The following is a 27,665-nucleotide window of genomic DNA, read 5'->3' on the forward strand; positions in this document are numbered from 1 at the left end:
ATCCCTGTTTGTCAGGAATGGGTTCTGTGCAACCACCTATATCAATTTTGTTATCCAAGCTCTGCAGCCTTTTCCCATGTCCAGGGACACTTTGCTTGGGCTGGTGAGAGAGCTTCAACCCCCTCTGGCAGCTTCACAGGCAGCAGCTCATTTTTGGCATAACACAGGGGGTTTTAGGGGTGCTGCTAAAATTGAACATTCAGGGGCATGAATCCAGAGAGGGAGAACAAACTGCAAATCCACAAAGGAAAAGGAGTGGTTTTAATCTCTGTTTGGGAGATTTGCATACAATTAGGCCAAGCCCTGCCCGCGTTTGCTTCCGCATTACACTCCTGTGAGGAACCTGCCAGTTTTCCTGCCCTGCTCCCAGCCAGAGGTTGATTGCAAGGACACTCACCCTGGGAAGGTGGTGGGTGAGGGGTACTGGGTTCTCTGGGAATGCCCTTTCCACTCACAATAGGGCTATCCTGAGCACCCCCCTCGCACTGCCTACCTCTGGATTTAGGGGCTCAGCCATAGGGAGCATCACTTTTCCCTGCAGTGGAGGAGGTGTGAGGAGATGCTGCGGGATGTGAATGCTCCATAAATAGCGCTGTGTTTACAGGAGCCCGCGAGCCTTGGTTTATTTTTTTCTCTGCACAGCAAACAGATCATTCATACCAAACAAAGCTCACCTTGCCCTGCTGCTGGCACAGCCCAGAGCCCAGAGGTGGCACAATGCCACAGTCTCCAGATAGCCCTAGGAGGTCGGGACCCCCAGCTGTTTGCTGGCCACTTGCCCAAGGGGGAAAGCAGGCACCCTATGGGACAGCAGCTGATGGAAAATCAGCCCTGGGTTGGGATGGTCCTACCCTGCTGTGGGGTGTGTGGGCTCTGATGAAGAGAGGGACGAGGGGCAGACCCCAGGGGCAGACCCAAGGGTCGGGACATTTCTCACAAGGCAGAGCAGAGCAGGGAACAATTCCAGTCCCGAGTCTCACCAGAGGAAGGAAGGATGGAGAGAGGTGCAGATGGGGGTCATGAGAGTCCCCTTGCCCCACGTCTCAGGTCCTGCTCCTTGCAGCATTTGGGTAAACCAGCCACACTCCTGAGAAGTGATTTACGTAAGATGAACTTTGCAGGTGCCTGGTGCACATCCGGGGGTCCCTGGAAGGACTGGGTGATTCAACTCCATCAGTGAGACTGATCCCTCAGACCCGTTTTCTCTGTACTGCCCAGCCAGTGCAGGTGAACTGGCAGGGGGTGACCAAATTCCCCCAAACTTCTCCTAGAACCTAAAAGAGTGTCTGATCCAGTCTCAGCAGCAGTTCGGGGCCGCCATTCCTCCACGCGTCTTGTGTGGACAGACCCTTCCCCTGTCCCAGGGACACAGCCCCTCCCCAGCCCGGGGACTGCAGCTCGGAGGATGAAGAGTCCTTCGGGGGTCTCACTCCCCGCCCAACCCAGCAGTGATTTTGGGTGAGGCAGTGCCAGCCAGAGCCCGGGTGAACACCAGAGCTCCTTGGGGCCGTTCGGGTCTGGCTTGGGGTCCCGACGCCGTCCTGGGGCACAGTCCCGAGCAGCCCTGCCAGTGCCGGGGACGGGCCTGTTCCTCGCCCGCCCCTCCCCGCCCTGATCCTCACACTCGACCTCAAAAACCGGTTTTAGCGTTAAAACCGGAGCCCGACTCGTGTCGGGGCTGGGACCGGCTCCGCTGCTCCCCCCGCTGCCGCCTCTCCCCGCTCCACCCGGTCCTGCCGCCTCCGCCCGGCCCCCTCGCCCAGTTCTTCCCGGTGCCGGCGAGCCCCGAATCGGGTCAGTCGCTCTTTAAAGGCTGGAAGGCGGCACCATGTGATGCTCCGGCTCCGGCGGGGAGGGGGCAGCGCCTGCGGGAGCCGAGCGGTGCCGGGCACCGGGGACCGAGCGCAGCCCCGGCGGCCGCGGCCAGCCCGGTTCCCGCAGGGTTCTCCCGGCCACCCCCAGCATGAGCCCCGCCTTGCCCTGCGGGGGGACAGCGCTGGCTCTCTGGCGGTGAGAGCACCCCAAAACAAGCCCTGGGTTTGCAGGACAAGGTGAGAGGGGTCGGGGCCGGGAGCGGGCGGGTGGCGGCTGCTGGGGCTCGGGGCTCAGGCGGCTGCAGAAAGCGGCGCCGAGCAGGGAGGGGATCCAGCCAGGGGCCAGCGGGGGTTCCGCTGCAGCTCCATTGCAGACCCTCCCCCGAAGGGACGTCCCGGCGCTCCGCCGCTCTCCCAGGACTGTCTGGCGGCTCCGGCTCCCTGTTCAGCGCCGGGAGCGGTCGCGCTGCGGGATGGAGGTGGGTGCGGGATGGAGGTGGGTGATGGGTGAGCTCGGGGGGCGGGCAGGGCAGGGGACCCGGAGTCCCGAGGGACGGCACAGACGGGAGAGGGGTTTTTCCCACCCCCTCGTACAGGCTCCATCCCGCTCGCAGCTCAGTCAGCGATGCCACTCTCTCACCGCCTCGCTGTGCGTTTGCAGGTGACCGAGGAACCACACGGGAGCAGGGCGGACCGGAGCATCATGGCACACCCCATCTCAGCCTTCCAGGCTGCCTACATCTCCATCGAAGTGCTCATTGCATTGGTGTCCGTGCCGGGCAATATCCTGGTGATCTGGGCTGTGAAGATGAACCAGGCACTGCGGGATGCCACCTTCTGCTTCATTGTCTCGCTGGCGGTGGCCGACGTGGCCGTGGGGGCTCTGGTCATCCCCCTGGCCATCATCATCAACATCGGACCCCAGACCGAGTTTTACACCTGCCTCATGGTGGCCTGTCCCGTCCTCATCCTCACGGAGAGCTCCATCCTGGCGCTTCTGGCCATCGCTGTGGATCGCTATCTGCGGGTGAAGATCCCAGTCAGGTAGGAAAAGACGTCGGAACCAGCTCTGCTATGGAGCTTAAGAGGGAGTGAGAAAACCGAAAATTCCTGGAGAAGCACTGTGAGAAAGGACTTTGCGCTGCCATCCCAAACACATCTGACTAAAGCAGCAGCCGAGCCAGGCTGGGCGGAGGGGTGGGGAGGCGGGGAGAGTGTCCTGGAGCCTCCAGCAGCTTCTTTTGGGGGCTCAGGGGGTGCTGGGTGTGCAGGCAGAGATCACACTGTGGTAGGTAGCTGGCAGTGAGGGACAGTCCCTCACGGGATCCCCGTGGCCAGGACGCAGTGTGTCCCCATACATTGGAGAGCCCCAGCCGGCTGCTCCAGGAGGAAAGGGGACGGCAAGTTTGGCAGTTTGAGGAACCAGAAGTGACAGTCTGGCACGTTCATGGGGCAACCTCACCCAGGAGAGACCCCCGCTATGGGGTGCCCTTCAAATAACTCCTTTCCTCGTTTTTTCCCTGCTGTATCTGTTGCTATTCCAAGCCCAAGGCAAGTGCCTCGGGGCGTGAAGGCGGGAGACACTTTATTTGAGCACTTTATTCGAACTCTGCCGCTCCAGGAGGAGATATTTAACCCCTTATGCCCTGCTCCCTCCCTTCTGGGGCCGTGCTGGGCTGGGAAAGCATTTCTGGGGTGCCACGGTGGGACTAGAGGCTGTGAGTGGGGCTGGAAGGGGATGTGACACCCGACCTGAGCCAGGCTCAGCCCCTTGCCATGAGACCCCCTCGCTCTGTGGGGATGCCTTGGCCAGACTCGTGGGCCCCACAAAGCTCTGGATGTGGGAGCATTGCTGGAAAACAGCCCAGGCCAGCTGAGGACTCATGTCACCCCACTGACCCCTTTGAAGTTCAGGCAGTTTGCTGGAGGGGTCCCCGACCCTTCATCAGCACAAACACCTCAGAAAGGCACCAACTCCCTTGAGTTGGTGCTGCCCACACCCCACCGGGTGTAGGACCCTTCCTGGGGCAGGTATTGACTTCCCATACAGGGAGATAGGGAAAGGAGGCACCTGTGTTGGGATCACCTAACTGCTCTAGAGTGCTCGGTGTTCCAAGATCCATGGGAGCAGGCCAGAGATGTGTTCCTTTGGGATTTACCCTCTACCACCACCACCAGCAGAGGCTGCTTGGAGAAGGAGTGTAAGACAGAGGAGGAGGCGCAGGATAAATCCACAATCCCTGCCCACCCCCTCCCTGCCACACATGATTTCACAGACTGTTCCCAACTTCCTCCCTAGGTGTGATTTTCCCAATCACTGTCTCCCAGCCTGCTGGTGTCACAGAGTGATTCCCACCCTGGCACAGCTCTTGGAGCTTTTTTGGGCTTCACGCATCCCTTGCATGCAGGGAAAGCTCTGGTGTGCAAGTTCTGTGGCTCCACAGGAGCAGCACAGCCTGTCAGGCATTTTCCCAACAAACCAGTCCATTTTTAACTCCCTGTCTTACTCTGAGCATCAGATGGGCCTTTCAGGGCAGATTCCTCTCCTGATCTCAGAAGCTTTCCTGGAAGCAATATTAATATTATGCTGTACACAGTTTGGGTGGGCTTTTCTCATGCAATTTCCATCCCAAATTTTGTGATCCCATTGTGTGCCCAAGCACTCAGCAGCAGGAGATTTTCCTCTGTCTTTTCAGAGCCTGTTTTAGTATTGAAAAGCTTTGTAACCCCATCAACTTAATGGTTGCACTCAAGTATCTTAGAGGTCTTTCCCAACCTTAAAGATCCTACAACTTCATTAATTTCTGGCAGTTGGCAGTACATGTGGTGATTTTAGGGAATGTAATGCCCTGTATATAGCACACAGGATAGGAAACACCACTAAGGAATATTCCCTGAATCTGAAATATCTTGAGTTTCTTCCAGCCTATTGCAGGATGCTAAGGATGACAGTGACAACATTTTTGCAGTGCTCACAGCTCTCACAGTCTTTCCTGATGTGACACTGAATCCAGCAATGGTAAAAGGGGTGCTGAGAGCCTGAAGCACATGGCAGGATTCAGGGCCATGGGGGAACATGTGTGGCCATAGTGCCTGGGAGAACTCTGGGAGAGCTCCAAGCATCCCCTGGAGGGCTGCAGGCAGTGATGGCAGCCAGACCTGAGCAGAGATTTGCAGGCAGGTTGGGAGGGATGTGGGGAATATCTGCCTCAGGCCCATCCCTAGGGCAGCCAGGACACTGAGCAGGGACATCCCCTCTGGCACAGGCGTGGACAGTGTGCTCACTGCAGCCTATGCCTGTGCCAGTGGGATTCCTCAGACAAGCCTGGCACAGGATGGATCCTCACCAGTGTGACCCACATGAGGCTGAGGGGGTCCTCCCACATTCCAGCCCTGACCCCCACCCACAGGCAGCCCTGGCTCTGCCGAGGCTCAGGGAGAGGGAAATGCATTTCACAGAATCACAGAATTCCTGAAAGGTTTGTGTGTGAAGGGACATTATTCTGCCCTGGGATATCTTGCCCTTATCCACTATCCCAGGTTGCTCTGAGCTCCTTCCAGCCTGGCCTTGGACTCTTTCAGGGATGGATCAGCCACAACTGCTCTGGACAACCTGTGCCTTCCTTCCAGGGAAGAATGGCAGGCAATGGGTGCATGGCAGTCTGGTTCCAGCTCCAGGCTCCCCATGGACACCCTGACCCTTGGGCTGCGAGTTTGGGGGACAACCTGCAGGTCTAATCCCCCTTCCAGAAAACATGGACCCAGCTGCTGGAGATCTGAGCCCTGGGGGAACACTGGGAACTTGGTGCCCATGTAGAGACACCCCTCTGAGACATTTGGTGCCCTGAGACATTTGGGGTGTCTCTACATGGCAGTGGGAAATGCCAAAGCAGCATCCAATGGTCCATCACTCCAGTGGCCACTTCCCATGGACACAGAAGCACAGGAGGGATGTGGGCCACTCCTGCAAGGTGGAGGCAGATTTTATCAGATAGAGAGGGGTCTTGTTGGGATTTGAGTTGGCACCTCCCGTTCTTCCTTCTCTACCCAGCACACACCCAGCATAGTCAAGGGACTGCAATATTCTACCAAACCCTCTCCCTTTGCTCCAACTCCTGGGTATGATCCCTTCTGGCTGCTGGGGTCTGAGTGATGCTGCCTCCCCCTGAAGGGGACTTCCCTTGACTTTGGAGGGGTGCAGGAGCATCACTTGGACAGAGCAGGCTAGAGCAGAGGGTCCCCCGCTTCCCAGCCCCCATAGGAACAGCTGGAAACCACCTAAAATAGATTTGCTGGTGGAAAACTCCCCCTCCCCTCTCACATCCTTCCTCTCTGCCCAGCAGCCGAGAAGACCCCCAGCATGTGATCCCCCCCGTCTGGGCACAGCAGGGTCCCCCAGCCCAGCCCAAACTTCCCTCTCATAGCTGTGTTTGGGGAAGATGAAACGAGTTCAAAGGGAGGGGAAACAGCCAGCTGAGGGTGTCCGGCAGGAACCGGCCCCTCAGCATCCTGGTGGAGGCAGGATGCTGGAGGAGATGGTGCTGGAGGGATGTTTGGGGGAATGCAGCTCCTTCAGCACCAGCCTCTGTCTCAGGGGTCCTGTCTCTGCTCTGTGAGAGTTGGGCCTTTTAGAAAGGGTCATAGCAAAAGGAGCTGCTGTCCTTGGGATGTGTCAAACACCCCTTTGCTGGGGATGCTGAACATGTGGATGAAGCCCAAGCCTATCTTGGAATGTCCCTGGGGGTCCTCACCTTGTGACCTCACCTCAAATAATTTGAAAAGTGCCAGGAAGGGAAAACTTGGAAAACTTGCAGGAATCTGATGTTTGCAGGAGCCCCCATGCTGGCGTCTCTCCATCCACAGCCACGACCTCCACCCTCTGTGACTGGACCTCAACACTGGCGTATCCTCCCAGCCCTGCCCTTCCCACCCTGCAGCATCCCAAGGAGTATCCCAGCAGGGAGAGCTACCTTTGGCGCTGCTGAAGGTTTGGAATGCACACCCGTGAGGCTGCAGAGCCATGGAAGTTAGATCAGAAAGGTTGGAGCTCTCTAGGAAATGGGGGGCAGGAGGCTGGAGCACAGCAGGGGTAGACCCCAGGGTAAAAAGCAGTGTTAGGGGGTGGCTCTGTGAACAGCGCTGACATTGTCTGGTGGATCAGGAGTGCCCTATTTGGAATGAGATAAAACAGCTCACGGATGGCAGGAACAACCCTCAGCCCTGGACTGCAGTGCCTGCAGGGCAGGAAGTGAGGGGGATGTGTAAGGGGACCTGTGAGCTCTTGGATGGACACGAAGGGGGAAGCGTCCCCGCTGGACTCCCTGTTTTCCAGGCTCCTGCCTGAGCTCAGGTTCTTCCCAGCATTGTAGCCTTTCCCCTTCTCTCCAGTCCTGCCAAGAGCCACATGCATGGGGCCAGCTTGGGCTAGGTCATGGGAAGCCTGGGAAGTCTTGTTGCCCTCAGCCAGCTGGGTGGTGAAGCAGGACACATGAGGTGGTTTTTCCCCATTCCAGGTGTCCCAGGGAAGCTGTGGCTGCACCATCCCTGGAAGTGTCCAAGGCCAGGTTAGACAGGGCTTGGAGCAACCTGGGATAGTGGAAGGTGTCCCTGCACATGAGTGGAGTGAGATGAGGTCTCTTCCAACAAAATCATTCCATCATTCCTCCGCCAAGAGTTCATGGAGGGTCTTGGCAGGAGAGTGATGGGCACCCTCTGCCATGGAATAGGCAAGGAAGAGAACATTGGGATGGTTAGGCCCAAATTCCCAGATCCTAAAACATCTAAGGGCCCATGACATCTTTCCAGCACTCCCAATATTTAGAGCCAGGAAACCTTCCTGTCCAGCCAGACCAGTGAACAAGCCAAACCACAGCTCTTCCAAGGCCTGTTTTACATTTGGAGAAATTTCAAAAGCATCCAGGTGACTCAAAGCTCTCACCCTGGAGCTCATCTATTTTCTTTCAACCTCCATTAGTCAATGAAAAGATGCCATCCATCTGTACAGGCCCCATCTCTGAGAAATCACATTTCATATCCAAGGAGAACACTCCCATTTTCCGTAACCTGGAGGAATTTCAGGGACTGGTCGGTCTTTGCAGCTATCTCATGTTTCTTTCCTCGCTGCCCTTCTCCAGGTATATTTTTAGCAAATGAGAATGATCTGTGGAGACCTTCATTCCATGGAACAGGCAGCTCTGAACCAAGGATGGAGATTAAAATGCAGGAATTACAGTCCAGGGAGGTGTCTGCAGATTTGAGGCTGTTTCCAAGCCAGTTTCCAGCACACTGCACCAGCTCAGCATGTGGGTGCTACATCAGAGCCAGCATTTCCCACTGAGCTCTGCTCCAACCAGATCTGGCTGCACGGACGAGCTGTGCCAGTGCAGCACCAGAAGCTCAATTCCAATAGCACCAAAATCACAGAGCCCTTGAGATGGGCAGGGATTTACCAGCAGGTTATATTGGTCTGAGATCCTGGTAAAGACCTGTAAATACCCAGGTGAGCTGGTTTTCAGCCCTACTCTCTGATCCACAGAATAATTTTCAGCCATGAATAGTATTAAGTCAGGGATCAAAGCCGTGAGGGCTCTTCCCTCAGCGAGGGGATGCCTGGATTAGGAGCTAGGAGCTCACACAGCTGCTGCAGCGGCGCCACGAGACCTTCGCTGGCAGACACAAAATCAGGTCACTCCCAAAAGCTCCAGACGCTGCCATGCGGCTGCAGAGAGGCAAGTGGGGCTATCAGCAGCATTCCCAGCTCCTGGAATGGCAGGAAAAATGCTGGGGCTTGGGAGTGTCAATTTGGAATGCAGTGAGGAGCTGAGTGTGGGAGGCTCCATCCCCAGTAGAGCAGAGGGAAGGGGATGAGAGCCCTGAATCCTGTGCAGGGATGCTCCAGACTCGTTGATATCCGGAGTTACTCCCAAACTCTCTGAATTAAAAGGGGAAGAGGAGATAAACGGCATCAAGAGACCCTGTATGGGCATCCTGAGCAGCAGGACCCTGTCCCCTCCCGATCCTTGCGTATCCCAGTAGGGCAAGGCGTGGTCCCCATGCCAAGTAATCACTCTGACCCCAATAGCAGTGTCACATCTGTCCCTTAGCAGAGCTCACATCTGCCGGGGCTGGGCTTCAGGACCATGAATGAAAACCTACTACTACTGGGGTGCTGTTGCACCCCAAACCCTTCTCTGGGAATGTTTTCATTGGGCTTTTTATCTATTTCTACTGATTTTCAGGGTAAGACACAGACCCCTGGCAATGTCTCACCAATAAATTTGAGAGTGTGTTCCCAGCAAGAGCACATCTGCAGATGGGGAAACTGAGGCACTGAGCTGCACCATGGGTGGCTCAGGATGATCCCACGGGTGAGGGATGGAGGCTGGGAACAGGGAAGGTGTGGAAGTTGAGATTTGCCAGGACAACATGGCCTCTCTGTTCCTTTACTGAAGTCCTGCTATGACTGTGCCCAGGGCTCTGGAACCAGGCTCCTCCAGGATCCAGTCCAAGCCCTGGTGATCCCTGCAGGAGTAATTCCATGAAATTAAATTGTTTCTTTCACAGCCCAGGGTGCATCACAGTGTGAGTTTTTAGCCATTTGTGGTATTAAAATAGATGGCATCTGTCTTAAACAGGCCAGACTGGCTCAACTGGACAGAACAAGGAGCAGTGGGTTCAAACATAAAAAATGGAAATTTAGGTTCGATACTGGGAAGGAATTCTTCCCTGTCAGGGTGGTGAGGCCCTGGCACAGGGTGCCCATAGAAGCTATGGCTGCCCCATCCCTGGAAGTGTCCAAGACCAAGTTAGCTGAGGCTTGGAGCTACCTGGGCTAGTGGAAGGTGTCCCTGCCTATGGCAGGGGATGGAATGGCATGAGCTTTAAGGTCTCTTCCCACCCAAACCATTCTGGGATTCTGTGATTCTGTGGCTCCCCATGAACTCATCCTGCAGGGAGTAGACACCAAACCAGGTGGAGATATGTGGATGGAACCCAGCAAATCTCTGCCACCTCCATGGCCATGGTTCAGGTGTGGTACCATCAATCTGTCTACACTGCCAGCCTGTATTCCCTCATCCCATGGCAGCATAGAGAGTCCATGAGGTCCCCATCGAGCAGAAAGTGAGGAGCACCCAGAGCCAGGACCATCCAGGCATGGTGGGACAGACAGCAGGTTCCTCTCTGGAGCTGAGAGATGCTCCTGTGTCTGGGATACAGACATATGGATGAGCTGCAGGGCCCCAGAACTGGCTGAGAACACCCAGACACACGGTGACACTTCCAGGACATGTTTTTCTCTTTGCTGGAGTGACCGAGCTGTGTCCCTGGGCACTGGGTTAGTGGAGGTGACGGCGATACCCCTCTGGGCTGGGTGTCCAAGGGCCCTGTGCGGCTGCTGGCACAGAGACAAGGGAAACACCCCAGGAAGGAGGCTCTGCCAAAGCAAAAGCTGCTGATTCAGCTGTCCTGGCCCTTGCCAGCCCAGCCTGGCCCTGCAGGCTGGGTGTTGGGGTGAGTCAGGCCCAGCTCACCATGGTCTGTGCTGAGCTGGCTCAGAGCATGCAGGAGCCTAGGTCTTTCCTACGATGTAGGAATGGGACTCTGACCAGGGGAGGTGCCATTATCACCTGACTTTTACTGAGACAGTCCCACCTCTGGTCTCACATTCACGCCACATGAGCCAGAGCAGGTGATAGAACAGGAATAAGTGACTCACAGGGGGTATAGAGAAGGTCAGATACCACTCTGGGGTGCAGAGGGGCTCAGAAACTGCTCTGGGATGTAGGGTGGGGGTGCACAGGAGGTTCAGATGCTCCTCTTGACTTGGAGCCTTTCCCATTGACCGGCCCTGGGGTCTGGGATGGTCTTCGTGTCCTTACCCAGCTTTTGGCATAGATATGTGGCCTCTGTCTTGCTCTTGTTGGATATGTGCCCTGTGGCCACCAATAGTCAAACCACCCTCAGCTCCTCTTACACCCCCAGGTCAATCACACCAGGGTTTTTTAGTCCCTGTGGAGCCAGAATAAGCTTAACTGTGTTGTAAAAGGGCCAGATTTGCTCTGTTGACCAGGAAGGAAATTTTGGCCATGAGGTCAGGTGGGAGACAGCTGGGACAAAGCCCAGCGGCCCCCACTTCCAAACTCGGATCTGGAGGGACCCCTGTGAGGCCAGACCCAATCTGGAACACCTCAGAACAGCTTGTACCATACACCAGGGATCTGCTCTGAAGGGGACCTGTCCCAGGGTGGCCTGGGACATGCAGGTCCATGGGTCTCCAAGGCAGAACAGGCAGGGCTGGACAAAGGATCAGGGATGGGGACAATGGAGCTCCTGCATCCAAATGACTGGGCTTGAAAATCAGCCTGACAGTGGGAATGGCTCATCCAAGGGGTCACAGTGGTGCATTGGCAGGTCTGTGTCCTGGGGTGGACACAGGGGGAGAGAAAGGTCATAACAACACAAAGAAGGATGGGAAAAAAGAGGAAAATGTGTGGGAGGCACCACAGTGAAAGAACCTGGGAAATTAGTTTCATTGTGACACACACTGGAGTAATTTCAGACTGGAGAGGAACTGATGGGCTGGAAGAAAATCTCTGTCTGGAAGGAAAGGGAAAACCCCTGAAGGATCTTGCCCACAGGGTTGTGAGGGAAGCCTGAACACAGCTCGGGGAGGGCTGTGGTCTCTACAGAGAGCAGGATATGAAGCATGGAGGAGACCCAGGAGCAAGAGACTCCTGGGAGGGATGGGGACAGCTTGAGAGGCTCATCCTCTTGGGGACAACAGCATTGTCTCAGCCTGGGGAAATGACAGCCAGCACAGCTGAGCTGATAGGAACATCATTACATTATCCTGGAGACAAATGAATGATTTTTCACAGTGATCCTGCCAAAGCAGCAGGGATGGACACAGCAGCTGAGCCGGCAGAGCCCAGCACTGAGGCTGCCAGTGGGTTGGGAGGAGTGTCCCAAAGGCCTGGTCCTTCTGGGACATCTCTCACCCAAGGTGATCTGAACTTTCAAGGCCATGGAATGGGAAAGGTGCTGTCCCAGAGGCTCCCTGGGCTCCGGGCAGGGAGTTCCTGCTCTGGAACTGCAGCCGCTCAGCTCCTGGGGCTCTTGCATAGGGTGGCCAGTGTCAAGAAAAAACAATTCATGATCTCTAATACAGCCACAAAAACCCCGAGCCAGCAGGTTGTCTTGCAGAACAGCAATGAGCTGAGCATCCTGGCCACCCCCACAGCACCTCTAGCCCTGCATGGAGATGCTGTTCCCAAGGGTGGCTGGATGGGCAGGGCAGGGGGAAGGGGAGACATCACTGGTGATGCCACCAGTGAGAGAGGATGAAATAACCTGAAAGACTGAGATTCTCCTCCGTACAGAGTCCTGTGGGCTGAGGGCTGGTGGGTGATGGAGGCAAATAGGGGAGGAAGAGCCACGTTTGGTGATGTAGGGAAGAACAGAGCAGGATCAGACACTGGAAAAATTTGGGGCATCTGGGTTTTCCCATCTCTGCACTGTGGGACCCAGCACCTCTCCCTTGCACCCTCACCCTCCTTGCTGCATTTCCCGTTGTTACCCCATCCCTTCCTTGCCTGTGCTTTGCCCCCTAGCACTGAACAGGCAACTATGACCAGCAGCTGTTACAGTCTTGGGTGGCTTGGTTGTGTTTTTGTCAGGTACCAAAGTCTCTGATCACAAAAAGGAGCTGGAGGAGATGAGATTTCTTCGCCAGCTTCTTTCCTGTGTGTCCCTCGCCAGCCTCCCTCTGTGCTGTCCTGGCACCAGCTCTGGTGTTCATGCACACAGACACCAGGTATCAGCCACGCCCAGCAGGACTGTGGGGACACAGGTGACATCCCCCTGTCCCACCCCCTGCCTGAGGCGGCAATATCACTCTCCATCATTCCTCTATGGAAGGCACAGAAAGCTGGGACATTGCTGCCATGGCTGTTTATCCACCTTCTCCAGGCCATTTCTCTCCCTGCAACCAGAGATGGGGGTTATTTTCTTTGGCCTCCTTCACAGAAGTGAAGTGCCAGCTCCTGGCACTAGGGATATTTTCTCATTCAGTTTGGTCCATCTTGGCAGATCACAGCTCCCCTCTGCAACTCAGTCTCTCCATCTGTTCACAGAGGGAGTGATGCTCTCTCTCTGACAACAGCAAGGGCTGATGCTGAGAAATGCTGTCTCAGGCATCGCCAGAATTAGCACAGTCCTACAGACTAAATTATTCCTCTTTCTTTTCTGCTCTGGTAAAACACTTAGTGCCTTTACCTGTGGAATACACTCATTTCTCTTGGTGTGAAGGCTCTGTTCTCCACTGAGTGATCCCAACTGGGGGAGCCAAGGGCTCCAGATGGACCTGGCAAAGCCTGAGCAGAGCCAGCATGGGTGCAGCTCAGATGGGTCTAATTTCAGGGAGCTCATTCCCCACATTCAGCACTGCTGGGACACGGCTTCTTTATGGGCTCAAGAAGGTTTGTCTGCTCCGAGGGAGCTCAAAGTGCTCCAACAGCAGAAGACCTGTGATCCCAGAATCCAGAAGATGCTGCAGTCAAAGTTTCTTGGGTTGAGGATGGAGCAGCCACTGACACCTCTTTTCTCCAGGAATCTTAGAATGGTTTGAATTGCAAGGGTCCTTAAAGATGATCTCATTCCGCTCTCTGTGACCCACACATGAGGGGGTCTTGTGGGGATCCCCCCCAGTTCCAGCCCTGCTCCCCACCCACAGGCAGCCCTGGCTCTGCTGAGGCTCAGGGAGAGGGAAATGCATTTCACAGAATCCCAGAATCCCAGACTGGTTTGGGTGGGAAGCGACCTCAGAGCTCACCCTGTTCGACCCCCTGCCATGACATCTTCCACTGTCCCAGGTTGCTCCAAGTCCCATCGAGCCTGACCTTGGACACTTAGAGGCATGGGGCAGCCACAGCTTCTCTGGGCAGCCTGTGCCAGGGCCTCACTTCCCTCACAGGGAACAATTCCTTCCCAATATCCCTTCTAACCCTGCCCTGTTCCAGTGGAAAGCCATTCCCTGTGTCCTGTTCCTCCATCCCTTGTCCAAAGTCCTCCTCCAGCTCCCCTGGAGCTCCTTTAGGCACTGGGAAGGCCTCTAAGATCTCCCCAGAGCCTTCTTTTCCCCAGGTGAACATTCCCATCTCTCCCAGCCTGGCTCCAGAGCAAAGAGGCTGCAGCCCTTGGAGCATCTCCATGACCTCCATCCTGCCTGGTCCATATGTCCCTCATCTCCATGGCCTGAGCAAGCCAGGCTACCTGGGAAGCCTCAGCCTGTGTCTGCCCATTGTTCCTTGCCTAGAATTAAGACCAGAGCAATTAGGAACTTGCACAGGCTGTAAATTAGGCCCAGCTGAGTAATGCCCATCACTGCAATACCTGATCTTGGGTCTCAGATCTCTCCACCATCCTGATAGAAATACCAGGCTGCTTCCTCCCAGGGAACAAGGCCCGCCAGTTTTCTTCCAAGGGAATAAATAATCTTTTAATCTAAATGAGAAAAAAGAATGCAAATAAACTTCGGATTTTCTTTGCATTTTCACTTTTAATTTGGTTTTCCTGGTGACAGATTCTGAGAGGTGAGGGATCATTTATTGTGGTGTTAACTGGAGTCTTCACTTCCAATTTGGCATTTCATTTGACTGACTGAGATATGGATTCACCATTTAGATTCATTCCAAGATAAACAACTCAATGGTTTTACACACATGTCCTCTGATTTTAACTTCTTCTATCTTTATGGTGTGTGGTGGGAATAATTACACAGGTTTTACTTAAGCTTTTTGGAGAGTTGTATTTGGACAGAAGTTGGAAGCCAATTGTAGCCCAAACTGATACCTCCAAAACTATTTCCACCAGCTGAAACTACATATAACCAACTCATAAAAAACAACAAAAAAACAAACAAACAAAACAAAAAAACAAAAAAAACCCCCAAAAAACCAAAAAAAACCCTAAAAACATAAAAAACAAAACAAAACAAAAAAAACCCAAAAAACCCCAAAAACAACGAACCCAACCTAAATGAATCCATCTGCTTTTGCATTTGAAATTGATCTTTTCATCAGGGGAATTATGCATTGGACAGAAGGTGCTGGACTGGTTGTTTTGGGTTACTGTGTCCTGTGAGGTTTAGAAACAGTAGATCTCATCAGCACTGCTAATTCTCCTCTAGGCACTGGGTGGAGAAAACAACCTCCCTCGTTTTGGGAACCTCCAGCCAATTCTTCAGTCTTGAATGTCCTAATCTTTGAACTGGGTTAAGCGCAAGAAAGGAAATGTTCCCTTTGGAGTGACAAATTGTGCTATGAGGATCCTGCTCCAATAACAAATTGCAGCCTAAGAAACTGAGGAGTTCAGTTATTGACTGCAAAATCAGGAGTCAGGTTAGCAAGAGAAGTGTAAAACCCAAGAAATTAAAAGGCAGCCAATACCAATCTCTTGTTCCAACTGTAATTTAGGATATCTCTTTTTTTCTGATGAGTCCTTCTGCATTGGAGAGATAAAGACCCACCTCAGCCCTGCTCTGAGTCTCGCTTGGTGCCTCTTAATTGAGATTCTATCTCAAGTTTCCTGCCTCCCATTTATCTGGGGAGCAGATCTTGATGTCCCTTTGATACAATAACAGCAGCTCTCAAGACCCTCCTTCATTTCCCTCCTCCTTGGGGTCTCTGATCTGCTCCTACCTTTCAATGGCTCTTGATATTTTCCAGACTCTGCCGGCTAGAGGCCTCTCCTGGAGCCCCAGCTGGCCTTTGCTGAGCAGTGTGGTGGTGGTGGGCAGGGAAGGGTGGTGGCACTGGGCACTTCCTCAGCTGGCACCTCCCTCCCAGCACAGGCAGTTTCCATCTGCAGCTCAGTGTTTTGTGGGATGGGCTCTGAGCCGCAGAGCCTCTAGGAGCCCAGTCATATCAGGCACTTTATATCTGCTGTCCCATTTCCATTTCTCAGAGCCACATTTGTCACATTTGGCATTTTAAGTGGGTTTTAGAGCTACTTTCTTTCTTCGTCCTCCCCTCTTCCCTCTCCCTTCTAAATTTTAAGGGCTGACTTTCAGAGTCCTCATTTCAAAGAGGTTCTTCTGCATAAAGAATCAAAATATGCAGTGCATAGAAAAATCAAGTGCAATACAAGTACTTTTATCCAGCCAAGCCCTGGAGTTGCACTGAAGATTGGCAAAAGCTGCCTTTTATCCCTTCTCCTTTGTACTCAGGGAATACCTCATCCTCACCTATCTGATCACACAGATGCTCTGCTGAATTGGGTCTGGACAATCAGCTCCTGGCTAATTGCTATGGCAGGGGCAGAGCTGTTGTGTGACATCCCTGGAGGTGGCCAAATCCACAGGTGATGGCCCAACATGGCAAGGGAAGATGACCTGAGGCTCCTGGCCAAGCAGGTTGATATCCTACCACAGCACTGGGTGAGAAACACCTCCTGCACTGCCATAGAATCATGGAATGGTTTGGGTGGGAAGGGGCCTAAAAGCTCATCCTGTTCCACCCCCTGCCTTGGGCAGGGACACCTTCCCTAGACCAGGTTGCTCCAAGCCCCATCCAGCCTGGACAGAGAAAGATGCACATGGGGTTGAGTGGCTCCGCCTGAAATTGTCTTCTGCTGGAGGTGGGGCTGCTCCCACAACAGAGTGGGCTCATCCCTGTGATGTGAGGGAGCCACCCTCAGGCTCAGACCCCTCTCCAAAGGAGATGCTCACACAGCAAATTCCTGTTTTTGACAACAAAACTGTTTGGATATTAAAAGTGTCCGGGAAATATATTGCAGCACTAGAGACAAGTCCATGGTGCTCATCACACTGTCCTGCAGCTTTCACAACCTCACTCCCATCTCTTGGGGACCAAGCTGTCCTTCTCTGTGTGTCCTAATTCCCAAAGTCCTGGGGCTATGAAAGAATCTCAGCTTCTGCTATTTTTTTTAAACAGCATTTCTCACACTTTGCTTTGCTCAGAATGTTGTTGCCTGAAAGCAGCAGCCAAAAGACGAGAGCATCACATTTTTTCAGAGAACATCATCAGTTCTGAGAGTCTGCAGTTGTTTCATGATTTTGCGACCATTGCCAATAGTGTTAAATCACTTCCCTCCTACCTCCCTCAGGGTCCTAGCGGAAGAAGACAGAGGTTCAGGAAAATTCAGGGGTCCTGACCACACATGGTAGAGCTGGGAGGGAGCTCTGGAACTGCCTGGGTGCAAAACTATGGCTCAGTGGGATTTGTGCCCCACTGATCAGGGCCACAGGGTACACCCTCATGCTGTCACATGGCAGCAGGAGGGTGGAATGTCCAGAGCAGAGCCACCCACTCAGCACCCTTGGAGAGACTTGGTGCTGCCCATGGCATTGGAGGTCTCATGGCTCCCTTTGGGGCATGAGAGGTCTGTCTGGGGTTGGAGGGCAGTGCTCACTGATAGACACTAACTAAATTGTCACTTCCCTCAGACATTGGATGGCCTGGGCATTCCAGCTCCCTGCTTAACCAGCAGACACACGTTTGGGATGAGGGGCTGAGCACGAGGTGGATGGTCCTTGCTGAGAATGTGTTTGTGTGACGATAGAGTCCACATCAGGCTCTAGCCTCAGACTCAAAACCAAGCTTAGTTTGGGAAACAAGATTTTTCTGAGCAGAAAGGGTTGGTATTGGCTGTTGGGGTGAGGGATGCTGCTGGGGGTTTAGGAAAATCCTCTCTGAGCAGAGTGGGTAAGTCACACTCCTTCACCTTCTTTGGACAGCAGCCGCATCTCCTCCACATCAGGGCAGAACCTGAAGGAAAGATCCTTCAGGTGTGAGCTCTCTGAGCTTTCCATCCTCCTTCCCTGAGATTTCCAGCCCTCCCATGTTCCCCCTTCCCCTGCAGCACCTGGTCACGGTGGGAGCCTCTTGAATACCCCAGGGGAGCTGTCAGTACTGGTTCATGGTGGAGCTGCTGTGGTTACTCACCCCCCACCTCTGAGCTGAGGACAGCTGGGCAAGTGATCTGAAAGAAACTCTACACTTACTGGAAGCCTGTGGTTTGTTCCCAAAGGCTGTGATTCATTGCCAGAGCTGGGGCAGTCCAGCAGCACAGACACCCAGAGGGAGGCATGGATCCAGCTCCAGCAGGGTCAGGAGCAGTCCCAAGAGGGTGTGGGGAGCTCAGCCAGCCTGGTGGGATGTCGTGGCTGTTCCCAGCTCCCAGGGACCAAAGGTGTGATAGGACAGGTCTCCTTGGCTCTGCAGGAAAAGATGTAATCCTGTCACTGGAACCTGAAATATAGCAGATTTAGCTCAGAATCAGCTGGGCACTGTGGGGGTGCAGAGAAACCTCCTGAGTCTCTGAGCTGGGAAACATCCTGAGACTGATGCCCACACAGGAGGTGTAAAGCTCAGGGTGGGCTGATCTCTGGGTGTGCTGTGCTTTGAGGTTTGGTCCTACTGGACTGGTGGCATCAGGAGAGCGTGGCAGAGTTGGGGGGATGTGGCCAGGCTCTAGGTTGATCCAGGCTGAAGCTGGGGGTCACCTTCTCCCATACCTGTAACCACCATCTTGAGGGACATCCCTGATGGACCCTCATTTTGGTACTGCCAGTCTGGGCTGAAGATAACCTGGAATGCCAAGGCTGATGCCATGGAGGCATCATTCCCACTTCCAACCATTTTAGCACATAAAGCTCTTTTCTACCTCATTTCCTCAGCTTCCTGTGGGGATGTTTGTGTCCCTGGGGCTGCTTTTGGATGTGCAAACATCCCTCTGCAGTCATCAAGGATTTCAGGATGCCTCCAGGTCCTGAGAGATGGGTCAGGGCAGGCTGAACCCACATCAAGGTTGAGCCCACGTCAAGTCTGAGCCCACACCAAGGCAGCAGCATTCCTCCAGGCCCTGTTTGGAGCCCAGGACATCTGCAAATGCTCCAGGTCCTTCCACAACCTTGTCTGACAAAGCCTAAAGCACGAATCCCCATTTTCATGTCTTTCTCTTGCCATTTGCTGGAACTGCGACCTGCTCCAGCTTCTGCCACTACTGAATGAAGCCCTCACCAAAACCCTGGGGACTCCATGTTTCAGTGTGTGGGGTCCAGTCAATTTTGGCTGCATGAGTTTGTTCTCGTCAGTCACCCTCACCCACATCCATTAGAGAATTACTGGCTATTAGAGGTGATTGCAAACATCCAGAGGTCTTGCCAGATGCCTCGCTTGGCCAGAGTTGTTTGTGATTTGCAGGCACTCATTGCAGAATGATTCCTACACACAGTCACCATTTTGGGATGGTAAAACCAAATCCTGAACACAGCTGGACTGGAATGGTCAGCAGTGGGATGCACACATCCATCCTCCCCCATATTTTTGGGGTCTCTCCTGGTAGCTTTGGAGGAGGTTTGCATCAAAAAGCCTCCTGGTATGGAACCATCTTGTCATGCTACGATGGAGGAGACCCAAAGTGTTTTGGGAGCAGAGATCCTCAAAGAAGAGGTTTCTCATGCCCAGGTCCTCTCTGGAGAGGCAGGAGTGGCTGCAGCTCCAGGTCACCACATATGGGCTGAGCTGCCAGGTTAGGAAGGTGCCAGCTGCTCTCAGAGCTGGGCCAAACATGCAAGACATGGTGAGAAAATCCTTCCCTGTCTCTCAGTGGGGTGGTCCTAGTTGGGTGCTCTGCAAGGCAGAGTAACAGGAGTGCTCCAGTGAGAGCCACGACCTCTGGAATCACAGCTCAGAGCGCACAGGGACACTCACAGAGATGTGGGTGGGAGGAACCAGCACTGTGGGGAGCATCCATCCCTGGACCCCTTCCCAGCTTTGGACCTCCTGTTGCCCTCCTCTCCTTGCAGCACATGGCCCAGGGAGCACCAGACACTCACAGCTGCCCGGACTGTCCCGGTGCCAGCTCTGGACTGGGCAGCTGGTGGTAATGGGAGCAGGGTAGCCCTGACCTGGGTTGCCAGAGAGGTTCCAGGCAGAGATTTGGGATGCAGCCCCACCCATGTGAGTGGTGGGTTAAAGGTGCCTGTTGCCATTGGTGCCTCTCCTGCCCTAGGAACCCTCCAAAAGTGACACCTGTAGAAAAACCACCATTGTCCTCGTCCAACTGTCCCTCACCTCGAGCAGACAGACAAGGGTGAGGTAGCAGGAAGAGATTTTCCTCCTCAGCTTCTTTTAAATCAGTTTCCCAAGGCAGAGCCTGAGGCCAGGATTCCATGTCAGGACCACCTGGCCTGTCCCCTCCCACCATGTTTCCCACTCCCTCTTGTCCCAGGGATCTGCTGGCACTTTTCAGCTTTCTCCCACAGTTCAAATCTCTTGCAGACCAACCAGTCAAACGTGCTGAGAAGGGGCACTCACACAGGGTCCTCCAGGTGCCTTTGGAGTGCTGGGAAGTGGCTCTGTGGTAAGATGAAGGTGCTGGAAATGCTGTGCTGATGGAGACTGCTGGGCTACTTTGGTGCAGGACAGGGGCTTTAGCATCAACAAACACCAATGTCCTTGCTGGATGTGCTCTTCTGGCTTGCCTCAAAGACCAGACCAGTTTTTTATGTCTTTATTTGCCTGCTGGGTTTTGTCAAGCAATCGTTTTGGGATTTGGGGATCAGGACAATCCCCCATGGATCTCAAGGGGATAGGACCAGTCTCTCAGCTCCAAGCATTTGTAAGAACAAGCTGTAATGCCCATCCAAATACCAGCTTTGACTGATGTTGGTTGACCTCTGTCCCTACCAAGGCCACCACTCACATGGTGGCACACCTACCAGTGGCCACAAACCCACATTGGCTACCACTGTGTGATTCTACGAAGAAGGAACCAGCCTTTCACTTCCAGAATCAGAGGTGACAAAGGCTCTACCATCAGAATTCCTTCTGCAGCACTTCCCACCTCACTCTGGGTGAGTACCCAGTGACACCTTTTTCCCACCCCTGAGCTGTGGCTGACCTCACCCTTGCAGAGCCCAGACATCACTTTGCATTTCTCAGGTTCTCATTTCTGAACAGCTTTGAACACCAACAATCTGAGTTTTCCCACCCAGCAGCCTCCAAGACACTGAAAGATCTGAAGGGAAGATACAGCCAGGAGAAAAGAGCAGGAGTCCAAATCCTCTGAGATCAAAGCACTTTTGTCTAGAGACTTTCAATTAGATCAGGACATGGTCTGGCTGCTTTTTCTTGCTGTGTTCATCGTGCAGATGAGCTTCATGTCAGCTTGGCCTCCTTTCCCCCTGCCACGTTGGCTCCAGCTTCTTTTCATTAGTAATGGTCTGTCTTCATTAGTGAATTAATTCCCCAGGAATTGCACTGCAATAAACTCCCCAGAGCAAAGACCAGCAAAGCCACATCTTGGCACTGTCTGGACAACAGCAAGTGTTTTGTGGACAGAAAAACTAATCAGACAACTGCTAAAAACCTCCACATTTTGTTCAAATCAGGCCTAGAGTCTTTGAAGCTTTTTCAGACAAAACAAGAGATGTTTGGTGAGTGTTTGGTTTGGATCGACCTCTGGGTCAGGATCTTGGAAACGAGCCTTCATCTCTCTCAGGAGCAGGCCCTAAGGCAAAGGGAAATCCATAGAAGTAATGAATGCTTCATTCTCCAGGTGCTTTCAGACATGACCTAATATCTGAAATGATCACAGGGCCTTTGCCTGCCCAGGGCTGGACACCTCCAGAGCAAGGCCTGGGCTGAGCTGGGCTCCCTGGGCTGCAACAGAGAGGGTTGTGGAGGTCTGGACACATCAAGATGTGGCAGAAGTTTAATTTAGTCTGAAAATGAGGGCCAAAGAGAAAGGAGGGTGGATGGTGTCTTCAGAGTGATGGCCAGGGGGCCGTTACAAAGGTCTGGAGGGACAGGACAAGGAGCAGTGACTTCCCACTGTGGGAGGGCAGGGTTAGGTGGATATTGGGAAGAAATTCCTCACTGTGAGGGTGGGGAGGCCCTGGCACAGGGTGCCCAAGAGCTGTGGTTGCCCCATCCCTGATAGTGTCCAAGGCCAGGTTGGATGGGGCTTGGAGCAACCTGGGCTAGTGGAAGGTGTCCCCGCCCATGGCAGGGGTGGAAGGAGATGGGATTTAAATCCCTTCCCTATAAAACCATTCTAGGATCCTATGATCTCCATGAGAAAAAGGGCCTCAGTGTCTGCTCCATCCTCAGCCTCTCCTGGAGACAACATCTTGCCTGCAGAGCTGCTTCCTGTCTCCCTGTCAGCTCTGTGCAACCCATGGGGACAATTTATTGGCCTCCGCCTCCACCCATCACCTCTTCCCATCCCCTGGGGAGCAAACAGCTCTATCAATAATTGCCATTTTGCCTCTTGGCATTATCTTCCAAACCCTCAAAGGCAATTTTGTTCCACACCACAGTTCCTGCCCATCCCATCTCACGATGAGGCTGGATGGTCGTTGGTCCTTTCTCCTAGGCTTGGCACCCAGGAGGACTTGGGTCAATGCCCATCTCTGTGAGGAAGGGATGGTGCAAAAACCACCACTCAGGGAGGGCAAGGGGAACATCTACCAATTATAATCAGGCTCAAACCCCCACAAGCAGAGGAAACAAACCCAAAGTGGATGAGAATGGGGGTGATGATTACCATAGATGTTTTAGTCACAGCTGTTAATAAAATTAACAGCAGTAATAAAATTGCAATGATGCTGGTAATTGCTCTGGTGTTGATGAGAATAATAAGATTATTTATTAACTATGAGCCATTATCAGAATTTTCCAGTGCTTCTGCCTCCCAGACTGTCCCAAACTCCAGCGCTATTACATTAATGCAAAATGAGACAAATGAGAAAGTGTTTTCTTTATGGCATAACCAAGAATTATATTTGGAACAACAAGATTTGTCCCTGTCCCTCTGCTAACTGTCCTCCCACCGTATTGCAGGGGTTGAGAATTAGGTGGGATCTTGCATTTCCACCCTTTCCAGAATCACAGAATCAATTAGGTTGGAAAAGGCCTCTGAGACCATCAGTTACAACCTGTAACCTATCCCCACCTTGTCCCCCAGCCCAGAGCACCAAGTGCCACATCCAGGCACACTTGGAGGTCTCCAAGGAAAATAAAGTGTAAAAGGAATTGAAGTTGGACTTGTGGCCTTTGGAGCAGCTGAGCCCCATGAGAGCGCTATGGTCAGATCCAGTGGATGGATGGACCTGGTGGGCTGGAGGGAGAAGGAACTTGGAGCAATTTTATAGCTTTTACCATTCTCCATGGAGAGAGTGGACTCAGATCCCTGAGAGCACATTTCCTGCAGCTGCCTCTGCCCTTGTCTTGTTGCTTGAAGGGGCAACAAGCTTCGGATGTGGCTGTTTTCTATGGGCTTTTTGGCTCACCCACTGTTCTGTGACCATGTCACACACAGGCAGGAGGATGATGTCCAGGTTTGCCATGGCTGCTTCCGCAGGTGCACCCTCAAACCTTGTGGGACAAAGTGACAGGAGGAGCAGGGAGATCCAGATCCTGTTCCCAGACAGTGTCAGGCTAGGCACTGCAGCAAGGGATAAAGATTGATATGGACCATGGCAGAGAGATGGATGTGCAGGAAGGAGGGACAGATATGGACCATGCAGACAGATGGGTGTGCAGTGAGAGGGGTGGACCCTGTGTCTGGATGGTGGCTGCAAACCCTGGGACCATGTTTGGGGACCATGGTAACACCGCTGCTGCTCAGCAGCTTTGTCTGTTGGGCAATGGCTTCCACACAGCTCTGCACGTCAAGGAGCACCCAGAGTGGGAGCATGCCCAGCAAAATCAGTAGAAGATCCCGAAAACCCCCAGGAGAGAGAAACGGGACACAGCTTGCAGGGGTTGCAAAGAGGGAAGGAGCTGGGGCATGGGTGGTGCTACTATTTCTGGTGTCAACCCCCAAGCTGTTAAAGCCTGGGGAGGTGGCAATGGGGTGTCAGAGCTGGAGGGCACATCAGCCCACATCGAGGACCTGCAACCAGACATGGGGTTCAGGGGTCAGCACACAGCCCCACAGGAGTCTCTGGCGTCCCTCTGCCACCCCCTGCTCCCTTGGGCCCTCCTCACCATTCCTTTCACTTGACCCCAGTGCCAGTTCTTTCCCACTGCCCCTTGCCCAGCCCATGCCCCAGTTCTCCCTGCTCTGTGCCTTTCTCAGGGTCTCCTGCCCTCTCTCCTCTCTACAAGGAATAAATCACCCTCCAAAGCCAGTCTTGGGTCTCAGGGGAAACAGCTGCCCATGTCACCTCTTTCCCACGGGACCTGGCTGCCACCAGGATGTTGTGAAGCTTTTCCCAGAGCACAGGAGGTTTGTTTAGGAAAGCTGTCAGGGACCAATGGCTCTGGACCCTCTGGACTCACAGGGACTGATGTCCTCTCCTCTAGCCTGTGCCACTCCAAGCTCTCACCTTGATGCTTTGCCCAAGAGAGGGGTCTTGAGAAGGGATAATGGGTTTGGGTCTTTGGCTGTATAAAAAGGCCCAAAATGCTCAATTTCCATCACAGGTAAAGGCTATAGACCTACAGCAGGGAGCTCTGAGCAGCAGGATTAGGAATCCAGGTTTTCCAGCCACTTCTACATGGTCCCCATGGTTGGTTTAACACCAGCAGCACTAAGAGACACAGCAAACTGTCAGGAAAACATCCTTTGTTCAATCCTCCTTGGTGGAAGGCAATAACTCTGGCACTGTGAGTCTTCTCAGCTTCCAAAAGCTTTTTGGAGGGCCGGGGGAAAAAATCAATCCAGCAGACTGCACTTCCCGCTTGGAGAGCTCTGGAGAGATGAGGCCAGCCCCAGTGGTTCCCCAGAGGCTTCAGGGAGGGAGCAGAGCCTAGCCAGAACACAGCTCTCCTCCTCCTCCTGCCCCTGGCATCAACCCATCAAGAAAGAGGGTTTCGTCAGTCCAAGTACATTAGAAGAAGAACAGCCTGTGCCCAAAGCTTCCCCAGGGGTCCATTAGCACCCGCAGATCCTTCCTCCATCCCAGCACATCCTACGGGATACTTTTGCTGGTGATTTCCTCCCCAGGCACAGGGCAATTGTCTGGGACAATGAGCTGGCAAAGCTGGTGCGTGGCTGGGGGAGAGGGTGACCTGCTGCTCTAGGTGCAGGTGCTTGGATGGGACCTGGGCTCCAGAGCATATGAACTTCCCTCCAAGGCATGAGGGTTGGACACTAAGGCACATTCCAGGTCCTAAGGCATTCCCTGGATTGACATCATCCTCCAGAGCTCACAGATTGTGTCTGGGGTCTCTGCCATCCCAGGACTCAGGCAGAGAAACCAGTCTGTGAACACAATTTTTAGAACAGGCTGTTACCCACTTCCAGGGGAGGGAAGGAGGAACATCCTCCTATCTCAGCATGGGCACTGCCACTCCGCCTGGAGCCACACAACCTCCAAGCTGAGCATCCCACCCATGTCTAACTCCTTGCTGTGGCTGTTGTCTGTCCCACAGGTATAAGAGCGTGGTGACGCCACGGCGGGCAGCTGTGGCCATCACCTGCTGTTGGATAGTCTCTTTTCTGGTGGGACTTACCCCCTTGTTTGGCTGGAACAACCTCAACAAGATGCGGAGGACTCAGGAGCTGAACAGCAGCCACACGGAGTTTGTCATCACATGCCAGTTTGAGACAGTCATCAGCATGGAGTACATGGTGTACTTCAACTTCTTTGTCTGGGTCCTGCCTCCCCTGCTTCTGATGTTGCTCATCTACCTGGAGGTCTTCAACCTCATCCGCAAGCAGCTCAACAAGAAGGTGTCCTCCAGCTCCAATGATCCCCAGAAGTACTACGGGAAGGAGCTGAAGATTGCCAAGTCCTTGGCACTGGTTCTCTTCCTGTTTGCACTCAGCTGGCTGCCTCTGCATGTCCTCAACTGCATCACCCTGTTCTGCCCATCCTGTCAGACCCCACCCATCCTCACCTACATTGCCATCTTCCTCACCCATGGCAACTCGGCCATGAACCCCATCGTCTACGCCTTCCGCATCAAGAAGTTCCGGACAGCCTTCCTGCAGATCTGGAACCAGTACTTCTGCTGCAAAACCAACAAAAACGCCGCCAGCACCACCACGGCCGAGACAGGCACCTAGGAACTGGAAGAGGGCAGAAAGGGGCATCTGTGCCCAGCTGGTCCCCACCCAGAAACTGTTTCTGCTGTCTCAGGAAGGGGTAGCAAGGACCCGATGGGTTCTGAGTTCAGCAGCCCCCTGCAGTTCCCACAGCCACCCCAGGGGGTTATTTATTCACAAGCATTGTACTGTTTGGATATTGTAGCTTGCACTGTTCCTTTCTGGTTTAGGATTTTTTCTCCCTGTTTGTTTTTCATTTTTTTAAGCATTGACAAGTACTTAAGGAGAAATTGTACAGACAAACTCTGAGTTTATCTTCATGCAAATAAAGTCCAGTGATCCAAACCACCCGGGAAGTGCCCTGCCATTGATGGAGACTCTCTGCTCCCTGGTGTTTGGTGATGCTGGGGAACCTCACACTCTGGCCCCATGTCCATGGAGCCATGGGAGTACCTGGGCACTGGGACAAAGGGGTTCCCTGTGGGAGTGAAGATGCTGAGAACCAGGAGAGTCCAGGGCAGTGGGATTGCTGAAGAAAATAAGTTTAAAAGACCTTTCTTTCCCTTCTGTAACCAGGGAAAGGTGAGCCGGGCTGACATGGGAAGAGAGAGGAAAAGTCTTCCCTAGCATTGCCAGCACCCACAGGGTGCTGAACCTACCACCCCACAGACCAGAGGGTCAGTCTCCAGCTCTCAGCACTACTAGGGAGGCAGAGGTGGGTATTAGTGAAACCCTTAAGCATAATCCCAGACAACTCTGCAGAAACAGCTTTTGCTTCCCTGATGGGTCCCAGTAGCACCCACTACCCCTGTGAGCTGTGTGACACACACCCCAGGGAGTGTGTCCTCTCCACTTGTCTTCTCTCTCCCTTTACTCTGGTTTTGAGTCATTTTCCCTCCTTTCTCCTGGCTGTTTTCTGTGAAAAGCAGTAGCAAATCTCTCTCTCAGGCTGTTCACCTCACACCTCTCATGTTGCTCCCTCCCACCCTCCCTGTGCAGCCAAACTCTTGACCCAAATATTGTGGGTTAATGCCCACACTCCTGGGCAGAGGGGAACCTGGACCCCTCTGGAAGCAAGTAGGGTTACACGCCACCATGTGGGTGCTGATGCTGCCACGGGGCACTTTTCCACCCCTGAAGTTCAGCTGTGGGTAGACTTGAGGAGTGGGTGGCTGGAGATGGACCATCCCTCATCCAGCTCTGGTCCCTCTGGATGTTGGAAGTGCTAGTTCCTGCTCTGCAGCAAGATCTCCTCCAGGGCTGAAGCGGTGGTGGGAAAAGTTAATTTGAGCGGATTGCAATTCTTTTCTTATCAGCATCCCTTGTTCACCAGGCTCCCATTAGAAACACAGGTCCTCTGACCCTGGCCCTGCCCCAGCAGGGTCATGCTCCTCAGAGGGGACGTCAGCAATGGGCAAAGGGACTGCAGCAAGTTCCCACAGCGACTGGGGGTGGAGAGAGGAAAAGGACCTTGGATGGGTGAGATTTATGGGTGATTTTTAGCAATGTTGGGAGTGTGCAGCACAAGCATTGAGGTAGCTGGAGTCCCTTCCTCCCACTGCTGCATCCAGCTCTGTTTAGCTCGGAGGGATAAGGAGGGCAGCAAGGAAGAGAGGAGATGAAAGGCTCAGCCACCCACATTTTACAGGGGCCTTGATGTATTTCCAGGCTCCTGGCTCAGACCACACAGGGAAAAACGGGAGCAGAGCAGAAAAACAATGGCAAGGACAGGAGAAAATCCTTTCCTTAGTCTTCATCACAGTAGAGGGCTCCTGAATACCTTCCCAAACTTCCCATGGTGTAGATGGTTCTGTGCTGATGCTGAGAATT

The 27,665-nt window shown here is 53.5% G+C and overlaps 1 protein-coding gene across 1 annotated transcript; it reads left to right on the forward strand.

The window, feature by feature from the left end:
• The first annotated feature begins 1,735 nt into the window (after positions 1-1,735).
• On the forward strand, positions 1,736-26,183 carry ADORA1 (adenosine A1 receptor). The gene is made up of 3 exons (XM_033080293.2): positions 1,736-2,051; positions 2,476-2,858; positions 25,220-26,183. The coding sequence occupies exons 2-3, from the start codon at positions 2,518-2,520 to the stop codon at positions 25,854-25,856; spliced, it is 978 nt and encodes a 325-aa protein (XP_032936184.1). The 5' UTR covers positions 1,736-2,051; positions 2,476-2,517; the 3' UTR covers positions 25,857-26,183.
• Positions 26,184-27,665: the final 1,482 nt, after the last annotated feature.

This window comes from Catharus ustulatus, chromosome 25, assembly GCF_009819885.2.
Source record: "Catharus ustulatus isolate bCatUst1 chromosome 25, bCatUst1.pri.v2, whole genome shotgun sequence".
NCBI lineage: Eukaryota > Metazoa > Chordata > Aves > Passeriformes > Turdidae > Catharus > Catharus ustulatus.